General features: G+C 43.6%; 2 protein-coding genes, 3 non-coding genes and 1 pseudogene across 5 annotated transcripts; all 6 read left to right on the forward strand.

The window, feature by feature from the left end:
* Positions 1-2: 2 nt before the first annotated feature.
* Positions 3-14,692, forward strand: senp3b (SUMO specific peptidase 3b). Its single transcript, XM_041868417.2, has 11 exons — positions 3-334; positions 1,128-1,925; positions 2,475-2,630; positions 4,436-4,547; positions 5,473-5,620; positions 7,670-7,717; positions 9,392-9,469; positions 11,261-11,398; positions 11,675-11,758; positions 11,888-11,938; positions 13,795-14,692. The coding sequence occupies exons 2-11, from the start codon at positions 1,166-1,168 to the stop codon at positions 13,903-13,905; spliced, it is 1,686 nt and encodes a 561-aa protein (XP_041724351.1). The 5' UTR covers positions 3-334; positions 1,128-1,165; the 3' UTR covers positions 13,906-14,692.
* Positions 10,678-10,827, forward strand: LOC121554769 (annotated as a pseudogene).
* Positions 14,693-16,656: 1,964 nt separating the features above from the next.
* On the forward strand, positions 16,657-27,833 carry LOC121554143 (eukaryotic initiation factor 4A-I). The gene is made up of 11 exons (XM_041867605.1): positions 16,657-16,708; positions 17,875-17,926; positions 18,397-18,529; positions 19,174-19,313; positions 19,870-20,038; positions 20,664-20,773; positions 22,599-22,742; positions 24,243-24,380; positions 25,439-25,528; positions 25,898-25,977; positions 27,087-27,833. Exons 1-11 carry the CDS (start codon positions 16,686-16,688, stop codon positions 27,229-27,231), a joined length of 1,224 nt encoding a protein of 407 aa, XP_041723539.1. The 5' UTR covers positions 16,657-16,685; the 3' UTR covers positions 27,232-27,833.
* On the forward strand, positions 20,322-20,464 carry LOC121554803. Its single transcript, XR_005997812.1, has one exon. It is a non-coding gene; the product is annotated as a small nucleolar RNA SNORD10 (small nucleolar RNA).
* On the forward strand, positions 23,088-23,223 carry LOC121554800. Its single transcript, XR_005997810.1, has one exon. It is a non-coding gene; the product is annotated as a small nucleolar RNA SNORD10 (small nucleolar RNA).
* Positions 26,685-26,827, forward strand: LOC121554801. The gene has a single exon (XR_005997811.1). It is a non-coding gene; the product is annotated as a small nucleolar RNA SNORD10 (small nucleolar RNA).
* Positions 27,834-27,915: the final 82 nt, after the last annotated feature.

Here is a 27,915-nt window from a genome sequence, read left to right on the forward strand (position 1 = left end):
AATTATAAAATCGTGTTGCTAAAGTGCTACTGCTTTTTAACCCCTTTTAAATCGTCCAAGATGTAATTAAAGTTATGTCCCTTATTATGCATAGTGTCGTATAACAGCAAATCCTCTGTACTAAAAGCGATGTTATTTTCTTGAAACCGGAAGTCCGGAAAGGGATCAAAGTAGCTGTGGGTGACTGACGATTGCTTCAACTACACCTGTCTGCTTCATTGAATGAGGTTTACTAGAACATTTGTGTCTGTTTTGATCCCAAATATAATTTAAAACACTGCGCAAACGCTTAACTGTATATAAGTTACACATTGAACAAAACTGCAGTTTAACGGTGAGTACGGGTTTGCATTATCATTGACACATACGATAGGCCGACCGGCTGTATTTTTTTAAATTATTTTTATGTTGGCTAGTTAGCTCGCGTTAGCCAGCGACGTAGCTAGCTAGCACCGTTTTACACCTAATGTATTATGTAGCTAACTAGATATATCACGAATGCAGTTGTTTCTACATTGTGTATGCAACACTAAGGTGTAAAATCTAGAGATGTAGGTCAAGCTTAAGTAGGTCATGTCGAAACAACCTAAACATGTTTTCCATCTCATTAGCTAGCTAACGTTAGCTAGGTAGCGTAGCAGCTAATGGCTAACAGACTAGCTCCACACGCCAGATGTAGTCACCTTGCCAGCTGTTGTTTTACTACCTAATGAGCAGTCCTGTAATGTAAATTTTTAAAATATGTATTTTTTTGCGTCTTCAAGAGGAGTGTAAACCGCCACTGGCTAGCTAGCGCAATAATTGCACATTTTGTTTCCATTTCACAGCAATAATTACTAGTTACAGTAACGTTACCTAACTGCATGTATGGCTTTTGCACGGCCAAGGATGTAAATTAGTCAATGCAAATTGTTGGAACATATATTGCGCTGTTGACAACTACATATGTGACATGTACAACTTATCTAGCTAACATACTAATTTGGCCAAAGAATTGCAGATTAAACTTGCACGCTTCATTTTATATAGATTTGCTTATTAGTACCAGAATAACTTTACCTACTGCAAAAAAAACACTAACCAGTCGTGCCATTCTTCCGTCTATCCTCCCCTCACTTGTTCCCCAGGCGACGAGCTGGCGCAGGTTGTGGGTTGCCCGTGGACCATGAGGGACAGTGGTAGCAGCCTAGCACAGAACCGCTGGCAGGGAGAGCTGGGCCTAGCTGTGGGCCAGCAAGACAGTGGTGGTGGTGGTGGTGTAGGGATCTCTGGGGGTCACCTGGGGATGGACCCCACCTCCACCCACCAGATGTCCAGCCCCATGCACCTGAAACTGGACCAGAAAGAAAGGGAGGCCTGGGATGCTGAGTACATGGAGGAGTTGGAGCGGGAGGAGATGGAGGAAGATGGGGATGAGGAAGAAGATGAGGAAGAAGTGGATTTTGAAGAAGGTGAAGGCTGGGATGAGGAGGAGCAGGAACAAGAGGAGGAAGATGAAGAGGAGGCTGAGGTTGAATGGGAGGTCCCACACATGGTTCCCACCACATCCCTACAAGAGCAGAATCATCATCACCAGCTGCAAGCACCACTGGAGGAGGATGATGACGACGACGACAATGACAACAACCTGGCCAAAAATAAAGCCAGGGACTTTCCCAGCAACCCTGTCCAGTCCAGGCTCAATGTGCTCCGGCAGCGCAGGCTAAGGCGCTGGCGGAAGCTCCGCTCCCATTCCGGCCTTCGGTCTCGCCTTACTCAGCATTGGAAGACCTGGCGTCAGCGGGCCCTGTGGGTCGGCACCCTGGGGCACAGGAGGGCGAGGAAGTGGCCCAAGTACAGTCTGTACGCCAACCGGCACAGGAGAGGAGTGGACCCGGGCCTCAGCCCGCTGTCAGACGATGAGAGGCTCAGTGGGTCTGAACGAGGTGAGATCCCTAGATGGGGAAAGAGGTTTTTGAGAAACTGAAGGGTCGACAGTTGCTTCGATAAACAACACACTTGGAATGTACAGTACCAGTCAAAAGTTTGGACACACCTACTCATTCAAGGGTTTTTCTTTTTTTTTCTTCTATTTTCTACATTGTAGAATAATAGTGAAGACTTCAAAACTATGAAATAACACATATGGAATCATGTAGTAACCAAAAAAAGTGTTAAACAAAAAGCACTTTTTTAAACAACACACTTTTAATGTAAATGTATTGCTCCATCTATCTCTGTTATATACATTAACAGGTACCATTAACTTAGCAGAGAAAAACAAGAGTATTGCTTAAAGCGTCTGACAATGCACCGTTTAAGATGTGTAAGAATCAAGGCGCTCAGTCACCACGATAATCATCATAATGTTAACGATTCTCTCTGCATTGTTGGGAAGGGCCCGTAACTAAGCATTTCACTGTTAATCTACACCTGTTGTTTACGAAGCATGTGATGAATACAATTTGAATTTACTAAAGTTGTCATCCCTGCAGACAACCGGTTGAATGGTTACTCAGGAGACTACAAGTCCAGCCAGATGGGAGTTCTGGGGGAGAGAGGGAGGAAGGAACCAGAGGCTTTCTACTCTATCGTCAGAGAAAAACCTGTGGAGGTCGCCCTCACTGAAGAACACATGAGCTGCATACATGGTAAACTAAAACATATCATTGTTCTTCTCGAAAATGACAATTTCTAGTTAAAATGGTTATGAAGTAACTAAAACACTAACAAACATGTTATGCAGACATTTCAGGCAAATACAGTATAAGTATGACATGAATTGATGTGACATTCTGTTAGTTGGAGAAATGAAGCTTGTTGGATGACATGGTTTTACATATTCAACCTATGATGAAAATGTAAAGGGAAGTACAAGTTTTATTATGTACAGTATACAACATCCAACGGTTCCTTCTCCACAATGCAACAACATTAAGAAATAATAAAATATAAGAATATGAAAATAAAGTAAATGGCTCAGTAGACTATAATAAATATTTTAGCATAAGTATAATACAGGAAGGCTCAATTTATAGTCCAATATTTACACGTGCTTTGGGGAAGGGGGGGTATTGGGGGGCAAGTGTGCTAAGGTGCTGATCATCAGTGCAGGTGGTCAGTCCAGTTCAACTTCACTTCAAGGAAGTGTTGCATCAACTCCGGTGAAATCTACATCAGTTGTCAATTCATGCTCAGTTCAAGGAAGATACATTAAGGTTCTTCTTTCCTATTGATATATATATATATATATATATATATATTTATTTTTTTGCACACCTACTACCAACATGATATGATTATAGGACTGAGCTTGGCTGCTCAAGGTCACGTAGAATCCTCTACGGTCTGTGTGATTCCTTAGCAGAATCCTCTACGGTCTGTGTGATTCCGTAGCAGAATCCTCTACGGTCTGTGTGATTCCGTAGTAGAATCCTCTACCGTCTTGTGTGATTCTGTAGTAGAATCCTCTACCGTCTTGTGTGATTCTGTAGTAGAATCCTCTACGGTCTGTGTGATTCTGGAGTAGAATCCTCTACCGTCTGTGTGATTCCGTAGCAGAATCCTCTACGGTCTGTGTGATTCTGTAGTAGAATCCTCTACCGTCTTGTGTGATTCTGTAGTAGAATCCTCTACGGTCTGTGTGATTCTGTAGTAGAATCCTCTACGGTCTGTGTGATTCTGTAGTAGAATCCTCTACGGTCTGTGATTCCGGAGTAGAATCCTCTACCGTCTGTGTGATTCCGTAGTATAATCCTCTACCGTCTGTGTGATTCTGTAGTAGAATCCTCTACGGTCTGTGTGATTCTGTAGTAGAATCCTCTACGGTCTGTGATTCCGTAGTAGAATCCTCTACCGTCTGTGTGATTCCGTAGTAGAATCCTCTACCGTCTGTGTGATTCCGTAGTAGAATCCTCTACGGTCTGTGTGATTCCGTAGTAGAATCCTCTACCGTCTGTGTGATTCCGTAGTAGAATCCTCTACCGTCTGTGTGATTCCGTAGTAGAATCCTCTACCGTCTGTGTGATTCTGTAGTAGAATCCTCTACCGTCTGTGTGATTCCGGAGTAGAATCCTCTACCGTCTGTGTGATTCCGGAGTAGAATCCTCTACGGTCTGTGTGATTCTGTAGTAGAATCCTCTACCGTCTGTGTGATTATGTAGTAGAATCCTCTACCGTCTGTGTGATTCCGTAGTAGAATCCTCTACCGTCTGTGTGATTCCGTAGTAGAATCCTCTACCGTCTGTGTGATTCCGTAGTAGAATCCTCTACCGTCTGTGTGATTCCGTAGTAGAATCCTCTACCGTCTGTGTGATTCCGTAGTAGAATCCTCTACGGTCTGTGTGATTCCGTAGTAGAATCCTCTACTGTCTGTGTGATTCCGTAGTAGAATCCTCTACGGTCTGTGTGATTCCCTATTACTCTCCCAACATTCTGTTTTCCCATTGTCTCTCAGGGATCCTGGACGAGTCTCTCCAGAAGTATGGCAGTCTGATCCCCATCCACGCTGACGACGTGGTGGAGAAACTACAGGACATCTTCAACGACAACTTCTCACAGCCTCACAGGTCCGTCTGACCCACACACAAACACAGGGAGACATGCAAACACACACAGACATGCAAAGCAATACATGCGCAGGGGCACGTTCACACACGTACAAACCCCAATGAAACATAATGTCCTGTACTGTGCAGGGACACATACGCAGAGAGCGACACCAACCCAAAAAAGAAACACAATGTAGCCTAATATTTATACAAACTGATGTCTGCTTGGCGTAAGGAGCCTTTTAAATGTTGGCCTTAAAAAGCCTGGTGCTGTTGGCCGAGGCCAGGTGGAATGTAAATAAATCTGTCCTTAAGGAGTGTAGTCACGCATTCCTTCTACGCAGCACTCTTAATTGATTCTAATTCTATGATGTCAGACTTCCAAATAAAGTATTTTTAACTCTTATCTGTTAAGCGATTTGAGCCAAAGGGAAAGGAAAACACCAACATGTTACTAACATCACCTAAGTTCTGAGTATGTTGATGCAAAAATAGTATTTTTGTTATGACAAGGCACAAATGTTACAAACTGAAGATGGTGACTTAAACCATTTGTAATGCAACAGGCCTTATAATGCTTTGTCGAGTGTTTAGTACAGGGTCCCCCCACTTGGTCATTGAGCCAGTTCTGTCCGTTCATCATCACCAGGGTTTAGGCACCAAACAGAAGAAAACGGAATGAAACTGGGAGGGAATAGTTGGACCAATAAAAAACACTTGTTTTCCGTTGCAAAACGTTTTGCTACAGTGTGCGCTAATGAATGCGACCCAGCTGTTACCTACCCAGTGTAAACTTTTAACAAGATATATCTTTTTTTTATAGTTCAAATTATCCTTCACTGATACAGTTCCATGTCATATTTCCCCAAAAAGGCAGCTAGTATAATGCAGAAAGGATTTTGTGAAAGTTTTATGTTCCGTCTGATGTTTCCATATCCAACAGGAAAGCGGTGGTGCAACACCTAATCCAGTCCTACCAGAGGTCGTCCGGCACGGCCATGGTGCGAGGGTTCCGCGTCAACTACAAGCGTCATGTCCTCACCATGGATGATCTCAGCACGCTGTACGGACAGAACTGGCTCAATGACCAGGTGGGTGGGACCCTGCACTAAACACTATAAAGCATTATAAGGCCTGTTGCATGCTTATAACAAGTAATAACACAACTGTATGCCCTAAGGTGGGACCCCCGACTAAATACAACAGACCGGATTCTAACTTATCTGCACCTGAATATGCACCTGAATTCTTGCATACATTTGATGCATCATTGCATGACTTATGCAAAATTGTATTTGTGTGTATGTCAAGTTAGGATTGGGCCCTATATACAAAGAGCTGTTACTTTTTAAAGGTCCAAAACAGCCATTTTTATCTCAATATCAAATCATTTCTTGGTAACAATTAAGTACCTTACTGGTTAGGATTCCATCCAATTGGCGTCAGATTTTATGTAGATTTTAGAATATTCGCATTAAGAAAATATGAAAATTTTCCCACCTCTGGTGGGTTTCCACCAAACTGACTTGCTGCGAGTAAAAATCAGTGCGTGATGACGTACTAGTGCACACAAAATGTACTTTTTCGCCTAAAAATTATTGTACCAAAATAAGAATCTAAAGTTCGATGTGTTTCCATTGCATTTTCAACTCTACCATTGTGTTAAATAGCAAATGTGCCTACTTTGGTCATGGCACATGCTAACATAGCTAACAGCTCGCAGATGCTGTGCGGGTAGACTAGTCTTCATAAGGGTTTCCCAAACTCTGCCCCGGGGCCCTCCCCTGGGTGCACGTTTTAGTTTTTGCCCCAGCACAACACAGCTGATTTTAAAATAACCAACTCATCGTCAAGCTTTGATTATTTGAGTCAGCTGTGTAGTGCTAGGGTAAAAACCAAAACGTGCACCCAGGGGGGGACCCAGGACCGAGTTTGGGAAAATCCTGGTCTACATGATGAGATTATGATAGATAAGAGGGAGAATATATTTTTTAAAAGAGCATCAAGCTTTCATCACCCTGCGAAGTTCATAACTTATTTAATCTGTATCTTAATAAAATGCATGGTTTCTCTAATCGTAGTGGGAGGACGGTCAGTGCTATCCGGGATCCCTGGGACGTCCCTACTCTAAACCCTAACCTTTACCTCCATCCTAACCTTAACCCTTACCTTAAAGGGATACTTCAGGATTTTGGCAATGCGTGCTAGCAGATACCATAGACTACCAGTCATTGCGCTAACGCTAGTTATCATTGGCTCGTGAAACTACCTCTCACTTCCTTCATACTGGACGCAGACATACAAAATTGTATCCAAGAGTTCATCTGACTTTGGGGAAGTAGATAAAGGGCCTCATTAGCCAAATCCAGAAGTATCCCTTTAACCATTTTAAATTTCATCTTTAATGGGGTAGGGACGTCCCAAGGATCCCGGATAGCATGGACAGTGGGAGGACCACACACACCATATCATCGCGTGCCTCGATATGATGGTTATTATAATCAATATTTGCCCATAAAGGCGTTTCCACCGCCATTTCTCGCATAATTAATTTTACGTCACAAAAATATCCCACCATGTCGAACGAACAAATTATGTCTGCATTTATAAAATTGTACCGAAAGTTCCTGTTTCCATCACAGCTGTCGTTCTTTTTTAAAATACGGTATAACTTTACTTGCATAAAATCTGTGGATGGAAACATGGTTACTGTGATTGTGTTTCAATTAAAATTGTCAAAAAGAAACAAATAGCTTCTTAGCAAAGAGCAATTTCTCAAGTAAGAATTCTGCTAGGACTGTCTGGGAGTGGTCTGAGTGGGGAGGGGAAAACAGAAAACTAGCTGTGATTGGCAGAGAGGTTTGGAACTATTTCTTATTGATCTATTAATGAATTTACACATCACTAGGCAGGCCAAAACTCCATCCCACCACAACAGGCTGACATTTCATGCGTTTTTCTTTCCCAAACCACTCTTACACTAAAAGGGTATTAACATTTTCACAATTTTACAGTATTATTCTAACCTGGAAATGTGTATAGATAGATAGAACACAGGAACATCATGTTTGACAGCACTGGGCCTTTAAACTGTTGAAAAGCAAGGCATTGTACATTGTTGTGATAAAATCTCTTTTCAGGTCATGAACATGTATGGTGACCTTGTGATGGACTCGGTGCCCGAGAAGGTAGGAAAAAATGTACAACATACTTCCACGATATACTACTTTCAGTCCATAATGTTTTTTTTCCCTCATAGAAAACCATATACAGTGCCTTCAGAAAGTATTCATACCCCCTGACATTTTGTTGTTACAGCCTGAATTCAACATGGATTAAATATATGTTTTCACCCATCTACACACAATACCCCATAATGACATTGAAAACATGTTTTTTGACATTTTGATAGTTCTGTATTTAATTTTCAATAAATTATTTCATTTACATACGTATTTAAACCCCTGAGTCAATACTTTGTAGAAGCACCTTTGGCGGCGTTTACAGCTTTGAGTCGTCTATCAGCTTGCACATCTGGATTTGGGGATTTTCTCACATTTTTCCTTGCAGATTTTCTGCACACTTTTGTTAAGCTTTGTTAAGTTAGATGGGGAGCGGAGGTGAACAGCAATCTTCAAGTCTTTCCACAGATTTTCAATGGGATTCAAGTCTGGGCTTTGGCTGAGCCATTCAAGGACTTTCACATTCTTGTTCTGAAGCCATTCCAGCATTGCTTTGGCTGTATGCTTGTAGTCAATGTCCTGTTGGAATGTAAATCTTCCCCCAGTCTGTCGTTTGCACTTTGAAGCAGGTTCTCATCAAGGATTTGCCTGTATTTAGCTCCATCCATTGTTCCCTCTATCCTTACCAGTCTTCCTGCTGCTAAAAAGCATCCCCATAGCGTGATGCGGCCACCAATGTTCCCTCAATTATTTTTCGGCACTGAACAAATTTCAGGTCTGCTGAGCACAAACTTGAACGTTGTGAAAATTCTGTGCAACTTGCTCAGTTGTGCACCCGGGGCCTCCCACTCCTCTTTCTATTCTGGTTAGACCCAGTTTGCGCTGTTCTGTGAAGGGAGTAGGACACAGTGTTGTACGAGATCTTCAGTTTCTTGGCAATTTCTCACATGGAATAGCCTTCAATTCTCAGAACAAGAATAGACTGACGAGTTTCAGAAGAAAGTTATTTGTTTCTGGCCATTTTGAGCCTGTAATCGAACCCTCAATTGATGATGCTCCAGAAACTCAACTAGTCTCAAGAAGGCCAGTTTTATTGCTTCTTTAATTAGCACAACAGTTTTCAGCTGTGCTAACATAATTGCAAAAGGGTTTTCTAATGATCAATTAGCCTTTTAAAATGATAAACTTGGATTAGCAAACACAACGTGCCATTGGAACACAGGACTGATGGTTGCTGATAATGGGCCTCTGTACGCCTATGTAGATATTCCATTAAAAATCAGCCGTTTCCAGCTACAATAGCCATTTACAACATTAACAATGTCTACGCTGTATTTCTGATCAATTTGATGTTATTTTAATGGACAAAAAAATTGCTTTTCTTTCGAAAACAAGGACATTTCTAAGTGACCCCAAACTTTTGAACGGTAGTGTATGTAAATTAGATTTCGGTATTTCATTCTCAATACATTTGCGAAAATTTCAAAAACACTGTTTCACTTTGTCATTATGGAGTATTGTGGTAGATGGGTGAGAAAATAAATACATTTAATCAATGTTGAATTCAGGCTGTAACACAACAACATGTGGAATAAGTCAAGGGGTATTAATACTTTCTGAAGGCACTATATTCAGCGAATGAGAATACCTGTAGCATCAGTCTTTCTCCCTCTCTCTCAGGTTCACTTTTTCAACAGTTTCTTCTACGACAAGTTGAGGACGAAAGGCTACGAAGGAGTCAAACGATGGACAAAGAATGTAAGAAACCATATTCATCCCATAAATGTGATAATGGCACAAGTTCTGTTTTCTTTTCCCCTACACTGGCTTTTCATGATCCTTTGTCAATCCATTTTTCAATTAAATTTTATCATACACCGCTCAACAAAAATATAAACACAGCATGTAAAGTGTTGGTCCCATGTTTCATGAGCTGAAATAAAAGATCCCAGAAATGTTCTATATGCACAAAAAGCTTCTCTCAAATGTTGTGCACAAATTTGTTTACATCCCTGTTAGTGAGAGTTTCACCTTTGCCAAGATAATCCATCCACCTGACAGGTGTGGCGTAACAAGAAGCTGATTAAACCGCATGACATTACACAGGTGCACCTTGTGCTGGGGACAATAAAAGGCCACTCTAAAATGTGCAGTTTTGAAACACAACACAATGCCACAGATGTCTCAAGTTTTGAGGGAGCGTGCAATTGGCATGCTAACTGTAGGAATGTCCACCAGAGCTGCTGCCAGAGAATTGAATGTTCATTTCTCTACCATAAGCCGCCTCCAACGTTGTTTTAGGGAATTTGGCAGTACGTCCAACCGTACGTGGTGAACAGAATGCCTCATGGTGACGTTGGGGTTACGGTATGGGCAGGCATAAGCTATGGAGAACACAATTGCTTTTTATCGAAGGCAATTTGAATGCACAGAGATACCATGACAAGATCCATTGTTGTGCCATTCATCCGCCGCTATCATCAGGTTTCAGCATGATAATGCACGGCCCCATGTCACAAGGATCTATACACAATTCCTGGAAGCTGAACATCTTCCAGTTCTTCCATGGCCTGCATACTCACCAGACATGTCACCCATTAAGCATGTTTGGGATGCCCTGGATCGACGTGTACGACCGCGTGTTCCAGTTCCCGATAATATCCAGCAACTTCACACAGCCATTGAAGAGGAGTGGGACAACATTCCACAGACTACAATCAACAGCCTGATCAACTCTGCATGAGGCAAATGGTGGTCACACCAGATACTGACTGGTTTTCTGATCCACGCCCCTACTTTTTTTTTTTTATAACTATCTGTGACCAACAGCTGCAAATCTGTATTCCCAGTCATGTGAAATCCATAGATTAGGGCCTAATGAATTTATTACAATTGACTGAGTTCCTTATGTGAACTGTAACAATCTTTGAAATTGTTGCATGTTGCGTTTTATATTTTTGTTCAGTGTACTTACCTGGCAGGATTACCCAGCGTGCTTTACCCAGGCGCAGCCATTGCACTCCAGTTTTTGTGTTGACCCCTGCGAATTCCCCAAATGTGGAAATCTCAACAGCATAATTTATGGTAGTGGCGGACTGCGTTCACGCTTTCTCCTGATTGGCTAGAAGGAATACAGCTTTTGTGAAGTTTATGTCATTTTAGCTAACCCTAATGGTGCGTTTAGAAGGTAGACAGTAAACCGGATTTCATTGTTTTCAATGAGAGCACGGCGGTAAATGCCGTTGAGGTTGGTGGTAAATGCTGTCAGCTGCCACGGTAGATGGGACTTGGCGCCAGAGTTAAAATATTTCAACTTTTTCCATCTGCCGTAGCGTTGTTTTCTACCGGACGTTGATTTGCACTGATTGTACTAGTGTGTAGTTGTCTTTACAAATGTATTTGTTAAAGTGCTTAACAGAAACCCAAGCCTTAACTCCACCGAAGAGCAAACCAAGACAGACAACACTTTCACTTCACCCCTTTCTCCCTCTTCCCCCTCTCAGATGAAACATATTACGTGTAGTTTTTCATCTCCCTCTACTCTATCAGGTGGACATATTCCAGAAGGATCTCCTCCTGATCCCCATCCACCTGGAGGTCCACTGGTCCCTGGTCAGTGTGGATATCCCCCGTAGGGCCATTACCTACTTCGATTCCCAACGCACACTTAACCGACGCTGCCCAAAGGTGAGTTCCTGACTGCCAATCATGGCTATCAGATTTAGAACAAGTCCTACAGCCTCAAGTCCTAAAAATCTAAATTGATTTAGTCTTTATCTGTGTTTGAAGTGGGACTGAAATAGTTGATGGTACTCATTTTGGGCATTGGGTATTCTTTTATATTTAGGAGACAGTACTAAAGCAGTCAAATGTGAGGTTGCGGTACTCTGTACTGGTCACCATCAGCCCACTTCAAGAACTGGTCTCTATAAATGATCTCCTCTTTGTCCACTACCTCCTCAGCATATTGCAAAGTACCTGCAGGCGGAGGCTGTCAAGAAAGACCAGAGAGATTTCCTCACAGGGTGGAAAGGCTATTTCAAAATGGTAAGTCAAGATTTCTCAGATTTGCATAGCAACAGTTTGCTGGACAGGAATGAACAACAGATGTTTGTTTGACAGTGATGGGGAATATGTTGTGTTTTACCAAAACATTTCGATGTGTGTGTGTTTCAGAATGTTGGCCGCCAGAACAATGACAGTGACTGCGGAGCGTTCGTTCTTCAGGTGGGTCCTAACTACACTGCTCAAAAAAATAAAGGGAACACTTAAACAACACAATGTAACTCCAAGTCAATCACACTTCTGTGAAATCAAACTGTCCACTTAGGAAGCAACACTGATTGACAATAAATGTCACATGCTGTTGTGCAAATAGAATAGACAACAGGTGGAAATTATAGGCAATTAGCAAGACATCCCCAATAAAGGACTGGTTTTGCAGGTGGTGACCACAGACCACTTCTCAGTTCCTATGCTTCCTGGCTGATGTTTTGGTCACTTTTGAATGCTGGCGGTGCTTTCACTCTAGTGGTAGCATGAGACGGAGTCTACAACCCACACAAGTGGCTCAGGTAGTGGAGTTCATCCAGGATGGCACATCAATGCGAGTTGTGGCAAGAAGGTTTGCTGTGTCTGTCAGCGTAGTGTCCAGAGCATGGAGGCGCTACCAGGAGACAGGCCAGTACATCAGGAGACGTGGAGGAGGCTGTAGGAGGACAACAACCCAGCAGCAGGACTGCTACCTCCGCCTTTGTGCAAGGAGGAGCAAGAGGAGCACTGCCAGAGCCCTGCAAAATGACCTCCAGCAGGCCACAAATGTGCATGTGTCTGCTCAAACGGTCAGAAACAGACTCCATGAGGGTGGTATGAGGGCCCGACGTCCACAGGTGGGGGTTGTGCTTACAGCCCAACACCGTGCAGGACGTTTGGCATTTGCCAGAGAACACCAAGATTGGCAAATTCGCCACTGGCGCCCTGTGCTCTTCACAGATGAAAGCAGGTTCACCCTTGTGAGACCATATCCTGGTGCGGTTGGCCCTGGGTTCCTCCTAATGCAAGACAATGCTAGACCTCATGTGGCTGGAGTGTGTCAGCAGTTCCTGCAAGAGGAAGGCATTGATGCTATGGACTGGCCCGCCCGTTCCCCAGACCTGAATCCAATTGAGCACATCTGGGACATCATGTCTCGCTCCATCCACCAACGCCACGTTGCACCACAGACTGTCCAGGAGTTGGTGGATGCTTTAGTCCAGGTCTGGGAGGAGATCCCTCAGGAGACCATCCGCCACCTCATCAGGAGCATGCCCGGGCGTTGTAGGGAGGTCATACAGGCACGTGGAGGCCGCACACACTACTGAGCCTCATTTTGACTTGTTTTAAGGACCTTACATCAAAGTTGGATCAGCCTGTAGTGTGGTTTTCCACTTTAATTTTGAGGGTGACTCCAAATCCAGACCTCCATGGGTTGATAAATTTGATTTACATTGATAACTTTTGTGTGATTTTGTTGTCAGCACATTCAACTATGTAAAGAAAAAAGTATTTAATAAGATTATTTCATTCATTCAGATCTAGGATGTGTTATTTTAGTGTTCCCTTAATTTTTTTGAGCAGTGGATAATCCTAGATGTTCATACTTGGATATATAATATATATATATATATATATATATAATACAGAACACTAATAGACAAGAACAGCTTAAGGACAGAACTACATTTCAAAATAAGAATATAGAAATAAAAAAGATCCAAAACACTAGGGTTTAATATGATAACTGCTTAACCTTGCCCTCTGATGGCTAGGTGGAACAATTTGGTGCCAGAAGGCCTGGATACTGCTTTGGGTGCCTTTGTTCCCTAACTCTGTCCTGGGTCCCCTCCTGGGTCCCCCCCTGGGTGCACGTTTTGGTTTTTGCCCTAGCACTACACAGCTGACTCAAATAACCAACTCATCAAGCTTTGATTATTTGAATCAGCTGTGTAGTGCTAGGGCGAAAACCAAAACGTGCACCCAGGAAGGGCCTGGGACCGAGTTTGGGGAAGCCTGATCTCTAACCTCTCTCTCTGTGTTCCTTCCAGTACTGCAAGACTCTGGCCCTGGGGCAGCAGTTCAGCTTCGGCCAGCAGGACATGCCCAAACTGAGGAGACTCATGTACAAAGAACTGTGTCACTGCAAGCTCTCGCTGTGACGCCACGCCCTCTGAGGATTCTTAGTGAAGAAGCAGCGGATTCTAACGAGGAAGTGAGGGATGGTTCTAACGAGCTATTGCTAGAAGCTAGTGACTGAAAGAAAGGAAAAAAAAGTGTTACATTTCAAAGGAACCTTTTTTCCTCTTGACAACGACATCCAGAGACTTTACTACTATAAGTCAGGAGGGCATTTTATATTTTCTCCCAATGTGTTTTCAGCCCTCTTTTTCTGTTTTTTCTCCTTCTCCCTTGACCCTAGTTTTTATTTCATGTTCATGGTTGTTTCCTTGTTGTGTTTCCTGGTTGATAGAGGCCAAGTCTAAGGCTGAGTCCCAAATGGCACACTATTCCCTAAGTAGAGCACTACTTTTGACCATAGCCCTATGGGCCCTGATCAAATACAGTACATGATATGGGTAATAGGGTGCCATTTGGAATATACACCAAGTCTGCTATTCTCTGACAGTGAAACTGTGTATTTTAAATAACAAATACATTTTATTTGGACTTGGGAGACTTCTCTCTCTGTTTCTCCCAACAGACGCAGGAGCCCCCCAAACAGACGTATCACCTTACTGACCAGGAGCCCCCCAAACAGACAAGATTGGAGTGGAAACAAGTGGTTATTCTAGCTTCTTTACTTACGTTTTTTTCTTCTTTTTTTCTCGTCAGTAAAAAAAAAAAAAAACATGTTGCTAATGCTTATTGTTCATGGTGTTTTTTGAGGGCAGTGATGATGATTATGTTTCATATTTTGATTCAAATAAAAACTATCTTACCAAGTCATGTTGGCGTCATATGGGTTGGACCATGTAGGCTACAAACAACGTTGGATCCCAAATGGCAGCCTATGCCCTTTATTTACATTTAAGTCATTTAGCAGACGCTCTTATCCAGAGCATACATTTTTATTTTTTATACTGGAATCGAACCCACAACCCTGGCGTTGCAAATGCCATGCTCTACCAACTGAGCTACATCCCTGCCGGCCATTCCCTCCCCTACCCTGGACGACACTGGGCCAATTGTGCGCCGCCCCATGGGTCTCCCGGTCGCGGCCGGCTACGACAGAGCCTGGATTCGAACCAGGATCTCTAGTGGCACAGCCTTAGACCACTGCGCCACTCGGGAGGACTTTATAGTGCACTATTTTTGACCAGGGTGCCATTTGGGATGCAAATATTATTCTTGGTGGTGTTATTACACATTTCCCTCTTTCTTTTAGTAACTGAAAGCACATTGTTTATAGGTATCATGTGTTTAGTTTTTTTGTGTGTTTTGAGCAGAAGTTTGATGGAACATAATTGACTTTTTATATATTTTAAAAAGCATTTATGGTTGATCAGAATAAACAAACACATGGCAAGGAATAGATTAATGAAAGTTTATCTGTCATGCTTTGTACAATGGGGATAGATTTAAATTGAACGCTGCAGCCCGTCTGGTGTTCAACCTTCCCAAGTTCTCTCATGTCACCCCGCTCCTCCGCACACTCCACTGGCTTCCAGTTGAGGCTCGCATCTACTACAAGACCATGGTGCTTGCCTACAGAGCTGAGGGGAACGGCACCTCCTTACCTTCAGGCTCTGATCAGACCCTACACCCAAACGAGGGCACTACGTTCATCCACCTCTGGCCTCCCCTACCTCTACGGAAGCACAGTTCCCGCTCAGCCCAGTCAAAGCTATTCGCTGCTCTGGCACCCCAATTGTGGAACAAGCTCCCACACGACGCCAGGACAGCGGAGTCACTGACCACCTTCCGGAGACACTTGAAACCCTACCTCTTTAAGGAATACCTGGAATAGTATAAAGTAATCCTTTCTTTGCTACACTTTACTATATTACCGGACAGTCATGAAGATGGGACAAGATCACAGCCTGAACAACTAGTACAGTTGATCTTTGTTTCAAAAACGCAGAACGTGTTTTTATAACAGACCTACCTCTCCCCATCTTCACAGCAACTTTGTCAATCTGTCTTGACCATGATGATAACTGACCATCCAATGTTACCCCTAGGAAGTGTGCTAGTGTTAGTCATCATTAGATTCGTTTTATCTCCATGACTAAAAAACAGAGGGTAGTCTAGGTAAGTGATCATGCTGTAAATGACTCATGTTATCCCACATAAATTGAATAAGTATACTTTGCGAAAACAGGAGACGTCATCTAATGCCACGTTCAAATACTAGTCTGAACTTGTCGGAAATTTCCGACTTGTTGATTCTTTGAACGCAGGACGTGTATAACTACAACCAGTATTCAAGTCGAACATTTCCAAATGTCCTAGTTCCGACTGGCACTTGAACGCGGCACAATTATTACTTGGATTTGCGAAATGACGATGTAGTGACGTAAAGACTTGGGCAGGGCTCTGGTCATATGGGGTGTTTTACATGAACTAGTCCTGGATCAGTTTTAGAATTCTTATTCTAGAATGAAGTTTTCTAACAGGACCGGAAACGCTGTTGTAAGATCAGTGTCTGAGCGCGCTCAATGTTGCCAAGGAAATACCCAATGAAAACCAACAAGAAGACTGCTTTTGCCCAATAGCTACATGCTATAGGAGGGTTATGCACTATATCCCGCCTGCTTCAGTGCAAATAACGCGATTATGCTGTCAATCTAATCTTAATTACGTATAAATTAGCCAATGACATGTTATAATGGGTGGAGTCACAATTGATTGACATGGTGCTGCTGCAATGAAATCGCTAGGTTGCTCATCACGTTGACGTATATATAAGGTTCCTGCCACATTCACATCCTTTGTGATAATGTCGGCAGAGTATGAAGATAGGTAAGGAATGAACGGACATTGTTGCCAATGTATTGCGTAATATTGATGAAATTGTCATTTTTAAATAGAAAAATGTTTTTTCGTAACGCATGCTATTTCAAAATGAATGCGATGTTTGAAGCAATGTTGTTGAGCGTATGTTTCAGTGCAATATGCGGCGGTGCCGGTTTCTCCGCATGGACTTGAGTGACGAACTTTCAATAACGATTTTCAAGCCTGGTCTAGGCCTTTCCGGAATACTGCCTGATGCGGCTATTATGTGTTAACGTCTGGTATTGATAAGCCCCACTTTTGAAAATACGGCGATATATTGATCTTGGTCAGATCAGCATGGTAGCAAACTACAGGTCAGCTGGATGGCGAGTACAGGGGGAAATGTCACGCACATGGTCGTCGGAGTTACCTGCGTGACAATGGCGTGCCTTATGATAGCTGGCATGATTTACGACTGGCAACTGTATTTTCTGACGTACTAATCACACCGGACACGGTTAGTGTATTAAAAAATGGCAGATGTGATAACATAGATTAAGCTGCCAAATTAAATCGGAAAAGCGCCAACTAGGCCCAATGTAGAGCCATCTAGCAAACTTATGCTAGTTTGACACGTATATGTAAACCAGCTACTTAGCAATCGTTTTCATGGGGGTTAATTTCAATAGGGAAACAAATGTAGTCAATGTTTTTGAACATCTAAGTAATGGGTTGTTTCTAAACTCATTTTGCATATGCAATCGTTTACGCATGCTGTTAGCCCGTTAGTTAGCCATCAGCAGTTTTCGGGCGGTGAGAAACGACCATCTTGAATTGTCTGAAAAAGAAATGGCGGCTTTGTCGACCACGGGGCTTTTTCCTCGGGAAAATGCCGCCCGTCCCACATTCGACGTGTTCTACAGAACAATCTCCATTGTGCAATTCTGCTGTTAAGCTATAATAGCTAAGCTTATGAAACGGTTAACAAAGTTATTCTAAGCGTTTTCTTGTAGAAATGACAAATGTCATCACCAGAAACAGTTTCTTACTGGGACCGACCCGCATTTCCAGTGTAGCCTAACGATATTTCTCAACATCCTTTTAAAGATACAACACGCCAGATTTACATCGTAAAGCGTAGGATTTCGCTTCCAGGAATTTGTTAATGACGATCTACTGCTGTGTGATTTCAGACCTTCCAGAGACAATGGCCCCGAGGGCATGGAGCCAGATGGGATCATTGAGGTGCGTATTGCTTCTGTGTGAAATCTTCTAAATTGGATGTGAACGACTGTAACTAGATATTCAAGAGCTCCAGTTAAAACTTAATGTGTAATAACTTGCCTAATTGAATGCGAACACTGTAGCTATTCAGATGGTCAAGATACTGTGTAATGATGCCTACCTTGCTAAATGGATGCCAAAAGCTCCAATGTATGAAGTTAGATATTCAGTAGATCCAGTTGCTAAAGGATGACCGACATCTTAAGTTTTAGGGGAACTAACAGGGCGGCGCACAATTGACCCAGCGTTGGCCGGTGTAGGCTGTCATTGTAAATAAGAATTTGTTCTTAACTGACTTGCCTAGTTAAATAAAGGTTAGCGAATGACTGTTTTTAACTACCTTGTTTGGATGCACTGTCAAGTCACACTGGATGAGATTGTCTGCTAATTTACTGAAATGTGGCTGTCTATACTCAACCCTCAACCTACAGAGCAACTGGAATGAGATCGTGGACAGTTTTGATGACATGAACCTGGGCGAGAAGCTGCTCAGAGGAATCTATGCCTATGGTTTTGAGAAACCCTCCGCTATTCAGCAGAGGGCCATCCTCCCTTGTATCAAGGGTGAGTACTCAGCCACACCTTTTTAGATGGTTATGCGTAATGGTCAAATGCTTCATTTTCTAAACTTTATGGGGTCATACAACACATTTGAAGAGGGCATTTGCAGTGTCCGTACAGCATGGTCACTACAGTGACTGAAATCTACCTTCTCTTAGCTCATCAGCTTGAAAAGACCACTAACGTTCACTTAAGCTGAGGGTACTAAAAATGCTGAAGTCTTAACTTCTGCATGTTGACTTCACTCCCCCTGTCAACTGGGCAAGGCGGTGTCCTCTAATGGCACTGAATCTTATATCTGACAGGGGAATAGAGAATGAGTCCATATTCATCCCAGTCAGCTCTGTTCAGTGAGGAATAGGCTGGTTCATGCTATGGGCACAGATGAAACAAACTAGTCAATTTTAGTGCACTAACTTTAGCCTAATTACTAATTTAAACAACTCTGAAAACAAACTAGTGGTTGGAGGATAATTTTGGTTTAGCTTGTGCATTTCGACATAACATTCTAGCAGAAGGCATTGGTTGAAGCCTACCCAAAAGAGTAGAGGTTCTGACTAACATTCTAGTAGACCTATCCATTAAGTCAGCGTATGTATAAATGGCTAATTATATGAGCTGACATTGGCATTCTTGCCTGTCCCCAGGTTACGATGTGATTGCACAGGCTCAGTCTGGTACTGGGAAGACTGCCACCTTTGCCATCTCCATCCTGCAGCAGATTGACATGGAGCTGAAGGGCACACAGGCCCTGGTCCTGGCTCCCACCAGAGAGTTGGCTCAGCAGGTGTGTTGACAAGGGAGGAGGAAGGGGATGAGTTGGACAATAAAAGGAAGTAAAAATAAATGGGTAATGTTCACATCTCTAGCATGAAACGGTTGCATTTCTTGTCCTGTGGTCCTACATGCAAGAATTGTGTTGGCGTCAACTCGATTAGGTTTAGTTTATGGCTTATCAGTGACTGCTTTTAAGACATGCCATAAAGGGACTGCTGTAAAACATGCACCCCCCCCTGTCAACTGGGCAAGGCGGTGTCCTCTAATGGCACTGAATCTTATATCTGACAGGGGAATAGAGAATGAGTCCATATTCATCCCAGTCAGCTCTGTTCAGTGAGGAATAGGCTGGTTCATGCTATGGGCACAGATGTTGGAAAATACCAGATATACATGTACAGTTGAGAGGTTTTGATGTGGAAATAGGTGGTAGTCCTACACAAACTAAAGGGATGTCTTGAGTAAAAAACAAACCCTCAATAGTCTGAAACTACTAAACATTCTCTTTCTCCCCATATTGTTTAATCTCAACTTTACTATCAAATAAAATCTCCTCTCCTCCCTAGATCCAGAAGGTGATCCTGGCCCTGGGTGACTACATGGGAGCCTCCTGCCATGCCTGTATCGGAGGGACCAACGTCCGTAACGAGGTCACCAAGCTGCAGGCTGAGGCCCCCCACATAGTGGTGGGGACCCCTGGTCGCGTGTTCGACATGTTGAACCGCAAATACCTGGGTAAGTAGTGGTTGCCCAATTTGTTTAATTGACAATCAATGGTTGAGTTTTGACTTTGAGTGAGGCGGCTAAATATTTACATGCATTTTATCCAAATTCACCACATAGTAGTTGACCAATAGTGTAGTTCATCAATGGTTTAAGTTGCACATTTTCGTTCTTAGTAGGACCCTGGTTTGCAGTTGGTGATGATACGTTTGAGTGACAGGGTAGGGTTCTAGAGCTGTATAGTGACAGGGTAGGGTTCTAGAGCTGTATAGTGACAGGGTAGTGTTCTAGAGCTGTATAATGATGAAATCCATGCGTGTCAACTGATTCTGGAACCCCCTGAGTGTTCTAGTTCTACCAGTCAGCGTTCTGTTGGCTGGTGTGTTCTGAACCTCCGGACTCTGGAACTCATGATCAGATTCCACACTGGCTGAATACAGTATCTTTCAATGACTCAGAACTTGGTTTGCACAAATAGTAAAGGCTTTGAATCAAAGATGGGTCATTGGGCATTTTCCCTCATTTCATCCCTCTAAAATGAATGTAGTGGTGATATTACCAGTAAAGGCAGAATTAATTGACTACTTATAGATGCTTCTCTAATGTTATTCTATCACTCCACCTTGCCTCCATGCAGCCTCCAAGAACATCAAGATGTTTGTGCTTGATGAGGCAGATGAGATGTTGAGCCGAGGGTTCAAGGACCAGATCTACGAGATCTTCCAGAAACTCCCCACCAGCACACAGGTATGTCAATCTGACCAGGACTAACCCCAACCCACCAGCACTGGTATGTCAATCTGATTAGGACTAACCCCAACCCACCAGCACTGGTATGTCAATCTGACCAGGACTAACCCCAACCCACCAGCACTGGTATGTCAATCTGATTAGGACTAACCCCAACCCACCAGCACTGGTATGTCAATCTGATTAGGACTAACCCCAACCCACCAGCACTGGTATGTCAATCTGACCAGGACTAACCCCAACCCACCAGCACTGGTATGTCAATCTGATTAGGACTAACCCCAACCCACCAGCACTGGTATGTCAATCTGATTAGGACTAACCCCAACCCACCATCACTGGTATGTCAATCTGATTAGGACTAACCCCAACCCACCAGCACTGGTATGTCAATCTGACCAGGACTAACCCCAACCCACCAGCACTGGTATGTCAATCTGATTAGGACTAACCCCAACCCACCAGCACTGGTATGTCAATCTGATTAGGACTAACCCCAACCCACCAGCACTGGTATGTCAATCTGATTAGGACTAACCCCAACCCACCAGCACTGGTATGTAAGGACTAACCCCAACCCACCAGCACTGGTATGTCAATCTGATTAGGACTAACCCCAACCCACCAGCACTGGTATGTCAATCTGACCAGGACTAACCCCAACCCACCAGCACTGGTATGTCAATCTGACCAGGACTAACCCCAACCCACCAGCACTGGTATGTCAATCTGACCAGGACTAACCCCAACCCACCAGCACTGGTATGCCCATCTGCACTAACTTTAGCTGGAATCTGATTTGAACTAACTTTATTTGAAAGGTGTGTATTTGGTCTTCAATTTAGCTAGAAATATTTACTGTGGCCATTGCTCAAGGGCAATATCCTAAGGATATTTGACTTTTGTTCGTAGTTTTAAATGACTTATTATACTTTTCAGCTAACTGATCTGTAGTACAGGCTCAACTGCATTGCTCTGTACTCTGCATTTAGTCATATGAACTTGATGCAGTGAAACTGTTTCCTCCACTCCCTATCATATGTGGCCAAAACTCCTCCAAGCTTGTGCTGTCAGGAATTACGTTTTTTTTGTTTAACCTAGAATCCGCTCTCCACAGTGACAGGGCTCAGTGTCAACTCATGAGTTATTAGCAGTTTACAACCTACTCACCGGTTGCACAATTCTTGTGGGTGTGGTTGGCATTGCGTCTTCCCTGAGGTTGAACTGTTGTAGACGTTTCAGGGTAATGTTCATTCAATGTCCTTTTCCTCATGTGGGTGAAAGTCCATCCTCTGCCCTCGCTCCTCCGTGACCTGAACTAAGTGGTCGTAGTGTCCATTTGTTAGTCGGCGAATGAAAGAGTTATCCCCTCCTAGATGGGTGTGACTGTCCTTGAAAGGTGGCTAACTATCAGTACTTCGGAAGCATTTTGATCTGCCACACTCTCTGAATCATTTGTTTTGTCTAGAGGAAACCATGCACCTGTCTAAAGCTAAGTAGTTTTAATCTAAAATGTCCTGCGTTTCTAACTTAATTTGTTTTGATCACTTTTGGGATCCACCCTCTTGACAAAGGTGCTTAGTGAATTGACTCTGCCGCTAGCACGTCACTTTCCCCCCTCAATTACCTTTGCCCTTTATCAAAGGGAGGCGAGGAGACTCGGCGTTAAGCAAATCCAATTGACAAAATCCTGTTGACTTCAACATACCTAACCCTTTAGCTTTCCTGTTCTCTCAAGTAGTTGAACATGGCTAAGTAGTACGCTAGTATGGACTTTGACCTGAATCATGACTAACAGCCTTTAACCTCTGACCCCCTCTAGGTGGTGCTGCTGTCTGCCACCATGCCCCAGGACGTGCTCGAGGTCACCAAGAAGTTCATGCGTGAGCCGATCCGCATCCTGGTCAAGAAGGAGGAGCTCACCCTGGAGGGTATCCGCCAGTTCTACATCAACGTGGAGAAAGAGGTGCGAGTTGCCCTTAGACACAGATCTAAGATCAGTTTGGGCGGTCTGAGTAAGTTTCCTTTAGGCACAGATCTAGATGGGGTTAGGTGCGTTTTGACAGATGAGGGTGCATTTGGTCCAATATTTGTTAATCTCGCCAGAACCGGTTTTATCCAGTTTTCTGACGAGTGAGTTAAGAGGCCGCTCTGCCTCGTCTAGGTTTGTCAACGACCTCAAATTCTGAGGTGTTACATTTCAGTAATGTAGCAGAATCTTATCCAGAGCAACTTCAACCAAAGACTACCATATATTACATACATTGGATTAAACCTTCAATGGCTGTAGTAAGCCAATCTGGGTGTGGCTGTTTTATGATGAAACTCATGCGTGTCAACTGATCCCAGAAACCCTTGGGGCTCCCGGTGGCCGGTTGGCGTTCTGTCAGCCGGTTGTTAGTGGCCTCAAGGCTCTGGGGGCATGATCTGACTGTACAGCTGAAAACGGCACACCCTACTAGATTAACACCTCCGTGTTTATTAGCATCCTACCGAAGACGTTCCTCTTGTGAGATTTTGGCTCGTTGATAAGTTGGACTCGGGTAGAGAAGCCAGAGTGAAAATATTGTGACATTTGATGAGGATTTTATTTAGATAAACATTTAATCACAACATGCTGAACACGGACCCAGGGTTAAACATGGGTACATTGCTGTTGCTAGGCAAGAACTTAATTATTCTCACTGGGTGTGTGAAATGGGGATCTGACCTCGGGTCGAATTCCTCGCTTTTACCTAATCCATGGCAGTCCTACCTTATCAGAGACTGAAACCAGACTGTTGCCTTTTGCCTCTCTCCTCAGACAAAGTCCTGAGAGCGGAGCCAGAGTTGAACAGAGTTCAGACTAAACATGAGTAATTACAGCATGACGGGAGGGAAGAGAGGAGTTTGGTTTGGGTATGTTTGAGAGATTGAGTGTGGACCTGTCATGTCCAGCAATCAATCTCAGGTCGAGCCAGGGTTGAACAGAGTTCAAACTGAACATGATTAATTTTTGCATGACAAGGGCTTGATTGATTGCACCATTGTTTCCAAACTGAATAGAAGTCAGATTTTGCCACTATCATAGACTAAGGAAGTGGGTGGTGGGGGAAACTGAAGACCGTGGTGGGGGAACCCAAGAGGGAGGGTTTTTAAGCTAAAACGTATGTAAATATGACTAAATAAACAGAGATGAGAGGTAGGAGGATGCTTTGCAAACCACCTCGGCTCTATTGCGTATGTAATGGAGCATCATAATGCTACAAATACTTTTGGTTCTTTGATATAAGGAAGAACTTGCCACATCACATTCTGTACCTCCTATTTGGCCGATTTTATATATTTAGTGTAGTGGCTAAACTAGATGACACTAAAGCTACTTATCGGATCGACAACAAAATGGAGGTAGAAGGATACCCTTGATTTTCACTAAACTCACATCCTTGACTGCCTTGTCATGTTCTCAATGTCTCCCCTCTACCAGGAGTGGAAGCTGGACACCCTGTGTGATCTCTACGAGACCCTGACAATCACCCAGGCTGTGATCTTCATCAACACCAGGAGGAAGGTGGACTGGCTCACTGAGAAGATGCATGCCAGGGATTTTACTGTGTCTGCCCTGGTAAGACTAGACCCCTTTTTGACTAACCCATAGGGTTGGAATGAGGGCACCACCATGCATCGGCGCTGTAATGGCTTGTGTGCCCTCGCTTCAACCCTATGGACTGACCGGTCTACCCTAGCTGTGGTCATGACCTCTGGTAAGAGTAAGGAACCCCTTTTGAACTTGAAAGAGCCTCAGCCGTAGCTTGAATGTAACTCGGACCTTAAACTACGGACTAAATGCTGGAACCGTGTAATTTTAGATTGCCGTGAAGGCGCTGCATGGTCAATCCGACATCTGCGTTGGCGTGTTACGGTGATACAGCCTCGGCAAAGTGAAGTGATCTGTACTACTTGTGCTTCACAGAGCTGTTAAGGGAGTTTGTTTTATACGATGCGGAGCTGAATGGAGCCCTCTGCATTGTTACAATATTAAGGAGGCGCAATGCGGTACGGTGCTCAATTTTGGCCTCTGCGTGCCTCCGGAAGCGCCACAATTGCGTCACACCCTCCTTACGGCATTGCCGACCCACATTTTCAGATCAAGCCTAAATTGGCTCTTGGAGTTGTGGCTTTAGGCAATCAAAGTCCTTCACTGTAGTCTGTTTTCATTAATGTAACTGTCACTGAGGTTGTCCCATTAGAATTAGTATGTGCATCTTTAAGTCAATGGGGTCAGAACTCTATTTTTCTGGTTTGACTTAACGCCCCCTGTCAACTGGGCAAGGCGGTGTCCTCTAATGGCACTGAATCTTATATCTGACAGGGGAATAGAGAATGAGTCCATATTCATCCCAGTCAGCTCTGTTCAGTGAGAAATAGGCTGGTTCATGCTATGGGCACAGATTTACATTTACATTTAAGGCATTTAGCAGATGCATAAACCTATTCAGTATTTGCTCATTGTGTGTAGTATTTTGATAACCTTAAGTCTAACCCCTCTAGTCAAAAGTATATTGTGGCATTACCACACAAAGATATTCTGCAATATCCAAACTGGACCTTGAGTCTAAAGAAATCTCTTAGCCATGTCTTGTGCATTCATATGACCTGTAGCTCATGTCTGTTCTCTTCCAGCACGGAGACATGGACCAGAAGGAGAGGGACCTGATCATGAGAGAGTTCCGTTCAGGCTCCAGTAGGGTTCTCATCACCACTGACCTGCTGGTATGTCACTTCCTGTTAATGGCGTCACACTCAAATGGTTTCCACCACTCCTGCTATGGTGTCACATTGAAATGGTTGCCCCCATCCACTCCCTGTTAATTCGGGCCCAGAGAACTCTCCTCTCAGCTTGTGTGCTTTGTCAGGAATGATTGTCTTTGGGAGAGAAGCTAGGCTGCTCTCCACAGTGACTGGGCTCACAGTCCCAACTCACGACTTATTAGCAGTTTACAACATTCACCTTTCTCTGATGTAATGTCTTTCCTTGTTGACTGACTATGCAAAACGTTTGCGGCCTCTTGCACTTATGTTTGGCACCAGTCGAAGTATAGCGCTAATGATTGATTATTCCCTCGGTCTCTGTCCCTCCAGGCCAGAGGTATTGATGTCCAGCAGGTGTCCCTGGTCATCAACTATGACCTGCCCACCAACCGGGAGAACTACATCCACAGGTAACTACAACTCCAATTCCCAGAATGCAGCATTATAATTGGTAAAACGTTATGATCCATGCAGAGCAATATATTGACACCAGGGTCATGCATGTTTGACGTGATCCTACATAGATCTGTGTTCATAGGTTGCGCCTCTGTTCCTTCATGCCATTATGAAAGTTCTCAAGCCTCCCTCTACCTGCGGCGTGATAGTGGGGCCCTAAAGTTGTGAAAAGCGAGAATCACAGCGCTAACTACTGTTTAGTCTGAATTACACTAGTGCCTGGAAATACAATGACATTGCTAAAGTAGTCAAATATTTAGAATGAAAGAACTTTGCCAGCATTATGTCATCAAATTTACTTTAGACAGATGGCAATGTTGTCATAGCTAGCAAATTTTCTCAAATGGTTAGCATTGTCTAGCTTAAATCTGGTGTCATCCACTCAAATATTATACTGCGTCTAAAGTCAATCTGGGGACATCAAAACTATGAAGGTTGTCCTAATTATTTGTGTGCTTTTTCAATGTCATTGTATTTCTAAGCCACTAATGCACTCATTGTTTCCTTTTTTTTTTTTTTTATGCTCAGTCGTATCTGCAACCCATGAATAGTGACAGGGTAGGGTTCTAGAGCTGTATAGTGACAGGGTAGGGTTCTAGAGCTGTATAGTGACAGGGTAGGGTTCTAGAGCTGTATAGTGACAGGGTAGGGTTCTAGAGCTGTATAGTGATGAAATCCATGCGTGTCAACTGATTCTGGAACCCCCTGAGTGTTCTAGTTCCACCAGTCAGCGTTCTGTTGGCTGGTGTGTTCTGAACCTCAGGACTCTGGAACTCATGATCAGATTCCACACTGGCTGAATACAGCGTAGTTGATTTGAAGTTGGGATTCCTTTCAATGTTCGGTCTTGAGATTAATTTAGTGGAGTACAATGGGTAGAGTACTGAATGGGGGGAAAACAAGTGGGTAAATGTAACTCTGTTCCAGATAATGGGTTGAATGTAGATGGCTCTTTTCCAGCAGCACAAAGCATCTCCTACATGCAGCAGTTGCATTTCAACTACATGTCAACTAAAAGATCGCACTAAATATCCAACCTAAACCCTCTGTTTCCTCCTGTCAGGATTGGTCGAGGGGGTCGTTTTGGCCGCAAGGGCGTTGCAATCAACATGGTGACAGAGGAGGACAAGCGCACGCTGAGGGACATCGAGACGTTCTACAACACCACTGTTGAGGAGATGCCCATGAATGTGGCTGACCTCATCTAGATTCTGACGATTCCCTTCTGCCCCGTCCCAAACCTTGTTTCCCCTCTCAACCCCCTCGGCTTCAACAAAACCCCAAACCCAACATCCCTCTATCCCTTAAAACAAGGATCACTCAGATCCTAGAGCCCGCCCCCTCTTGACCTGAAATCCTATTTCACCCATGATTCCCATCCTTGGGATTTGAATACCGACTGGTGTTCTGCTAACTCATTACAAATGATTTCTCTTACACTGGGGGTTCTGTGTTGTCCTCATAGCCCGTTACTTTAGTATGGTCAGATAAGTCTAGTATAGCGGAAGTCCTACTCCACCCCACACCACTTCCCCTTGTATTTCCCAAGTCAAAAATGCATTGTCTTGATGGGGTTGTTCCTTGTTTTTTAAACCCCTAACTCCCTGAGATGGTTCTAAATGATGGGGTGCCCACACTAAAGACTGAGGTTTAGAACTGCTACTGGTTGATTTGTTTTAAGACTCCCAATAGTTCGATAGATGGCACACCCGTGCATCTTTGCCATAATGGCCTTTGTGCATTTTACATTTGTTATTTAGCAGATGCTCTTATCCAGAGCGACTTATAGGAGCAATTAGTGTTAAGTGCCTTGCTCAAGGGCACGTCGGCAGATTTTTCACATAGTTGGCTCTGGGATTCGGTCTAGTAATCGAAAGGTCGCTGGTTCAAAG

This window comes from Coregonus clupeaformis, chromosome 39 (genome assembly GCF_020615455.1).
Source record: "Coregonus clupeaformis isolate EN_2021a chromosome 39, ASM2061545v1, whole genome shotgun sequence".
NCBI lineage: Eukaryota > Metazoa > Chordata > Actinopteri > Salmoniformes > Salmonidae > Coregonus > Coregonus clupeaformis.

What these genes read in the sequence shown, in the direction of transcription:
- senp3b (XM_041868417.2), top strand. Translation starts at nt 1,166, where the DNA reads ATGAGGGACAGTGGTAGCAGCCTAGCACAGAACCGCTGGCAGGGAGAG. An exon ending in AGAACTGGCTCAATGACCAG is followed by an intron (nt 5,621 to 7,669) that starts GTGGGTGGGACC and finishes ATCTCTTTTCAG; the next exon opens with GTCATGAACATGTATGGTGA. An exon ending in GGAAAGGCTATTTCAAAATG is followed by an intron (nt 11,759 to 11,887) that starts GTAAGTCAAGAT and finishes TGTGTGTTTCAG; the next exon opens with AATGTTGGCCGCCAGAACAA.
- LOC121554143 (XM_041867605.1), top strand. Translation starts at nt 16,686, where the DNA reads ATGTCGGCAGAGTATGAAGATAG. An exon ending in AGCCAGATGGGATCATTGAG is followed by an intron (nt 17,927 to 18,396) that starts GTGCGTATTGCT and finishes CTCAACCTACAG; the next exon opens with AGCAACTGGAATGAGATCGT. An exon ending in TCATCACCACTGACCTGCTG is followed by an intron (nt 25,529 to 25,897) that starts GTATGTCACTTC and finishes CTGTCCCTCCAG; the next exon opens with GCCAGAGGTATTGATGTCCA.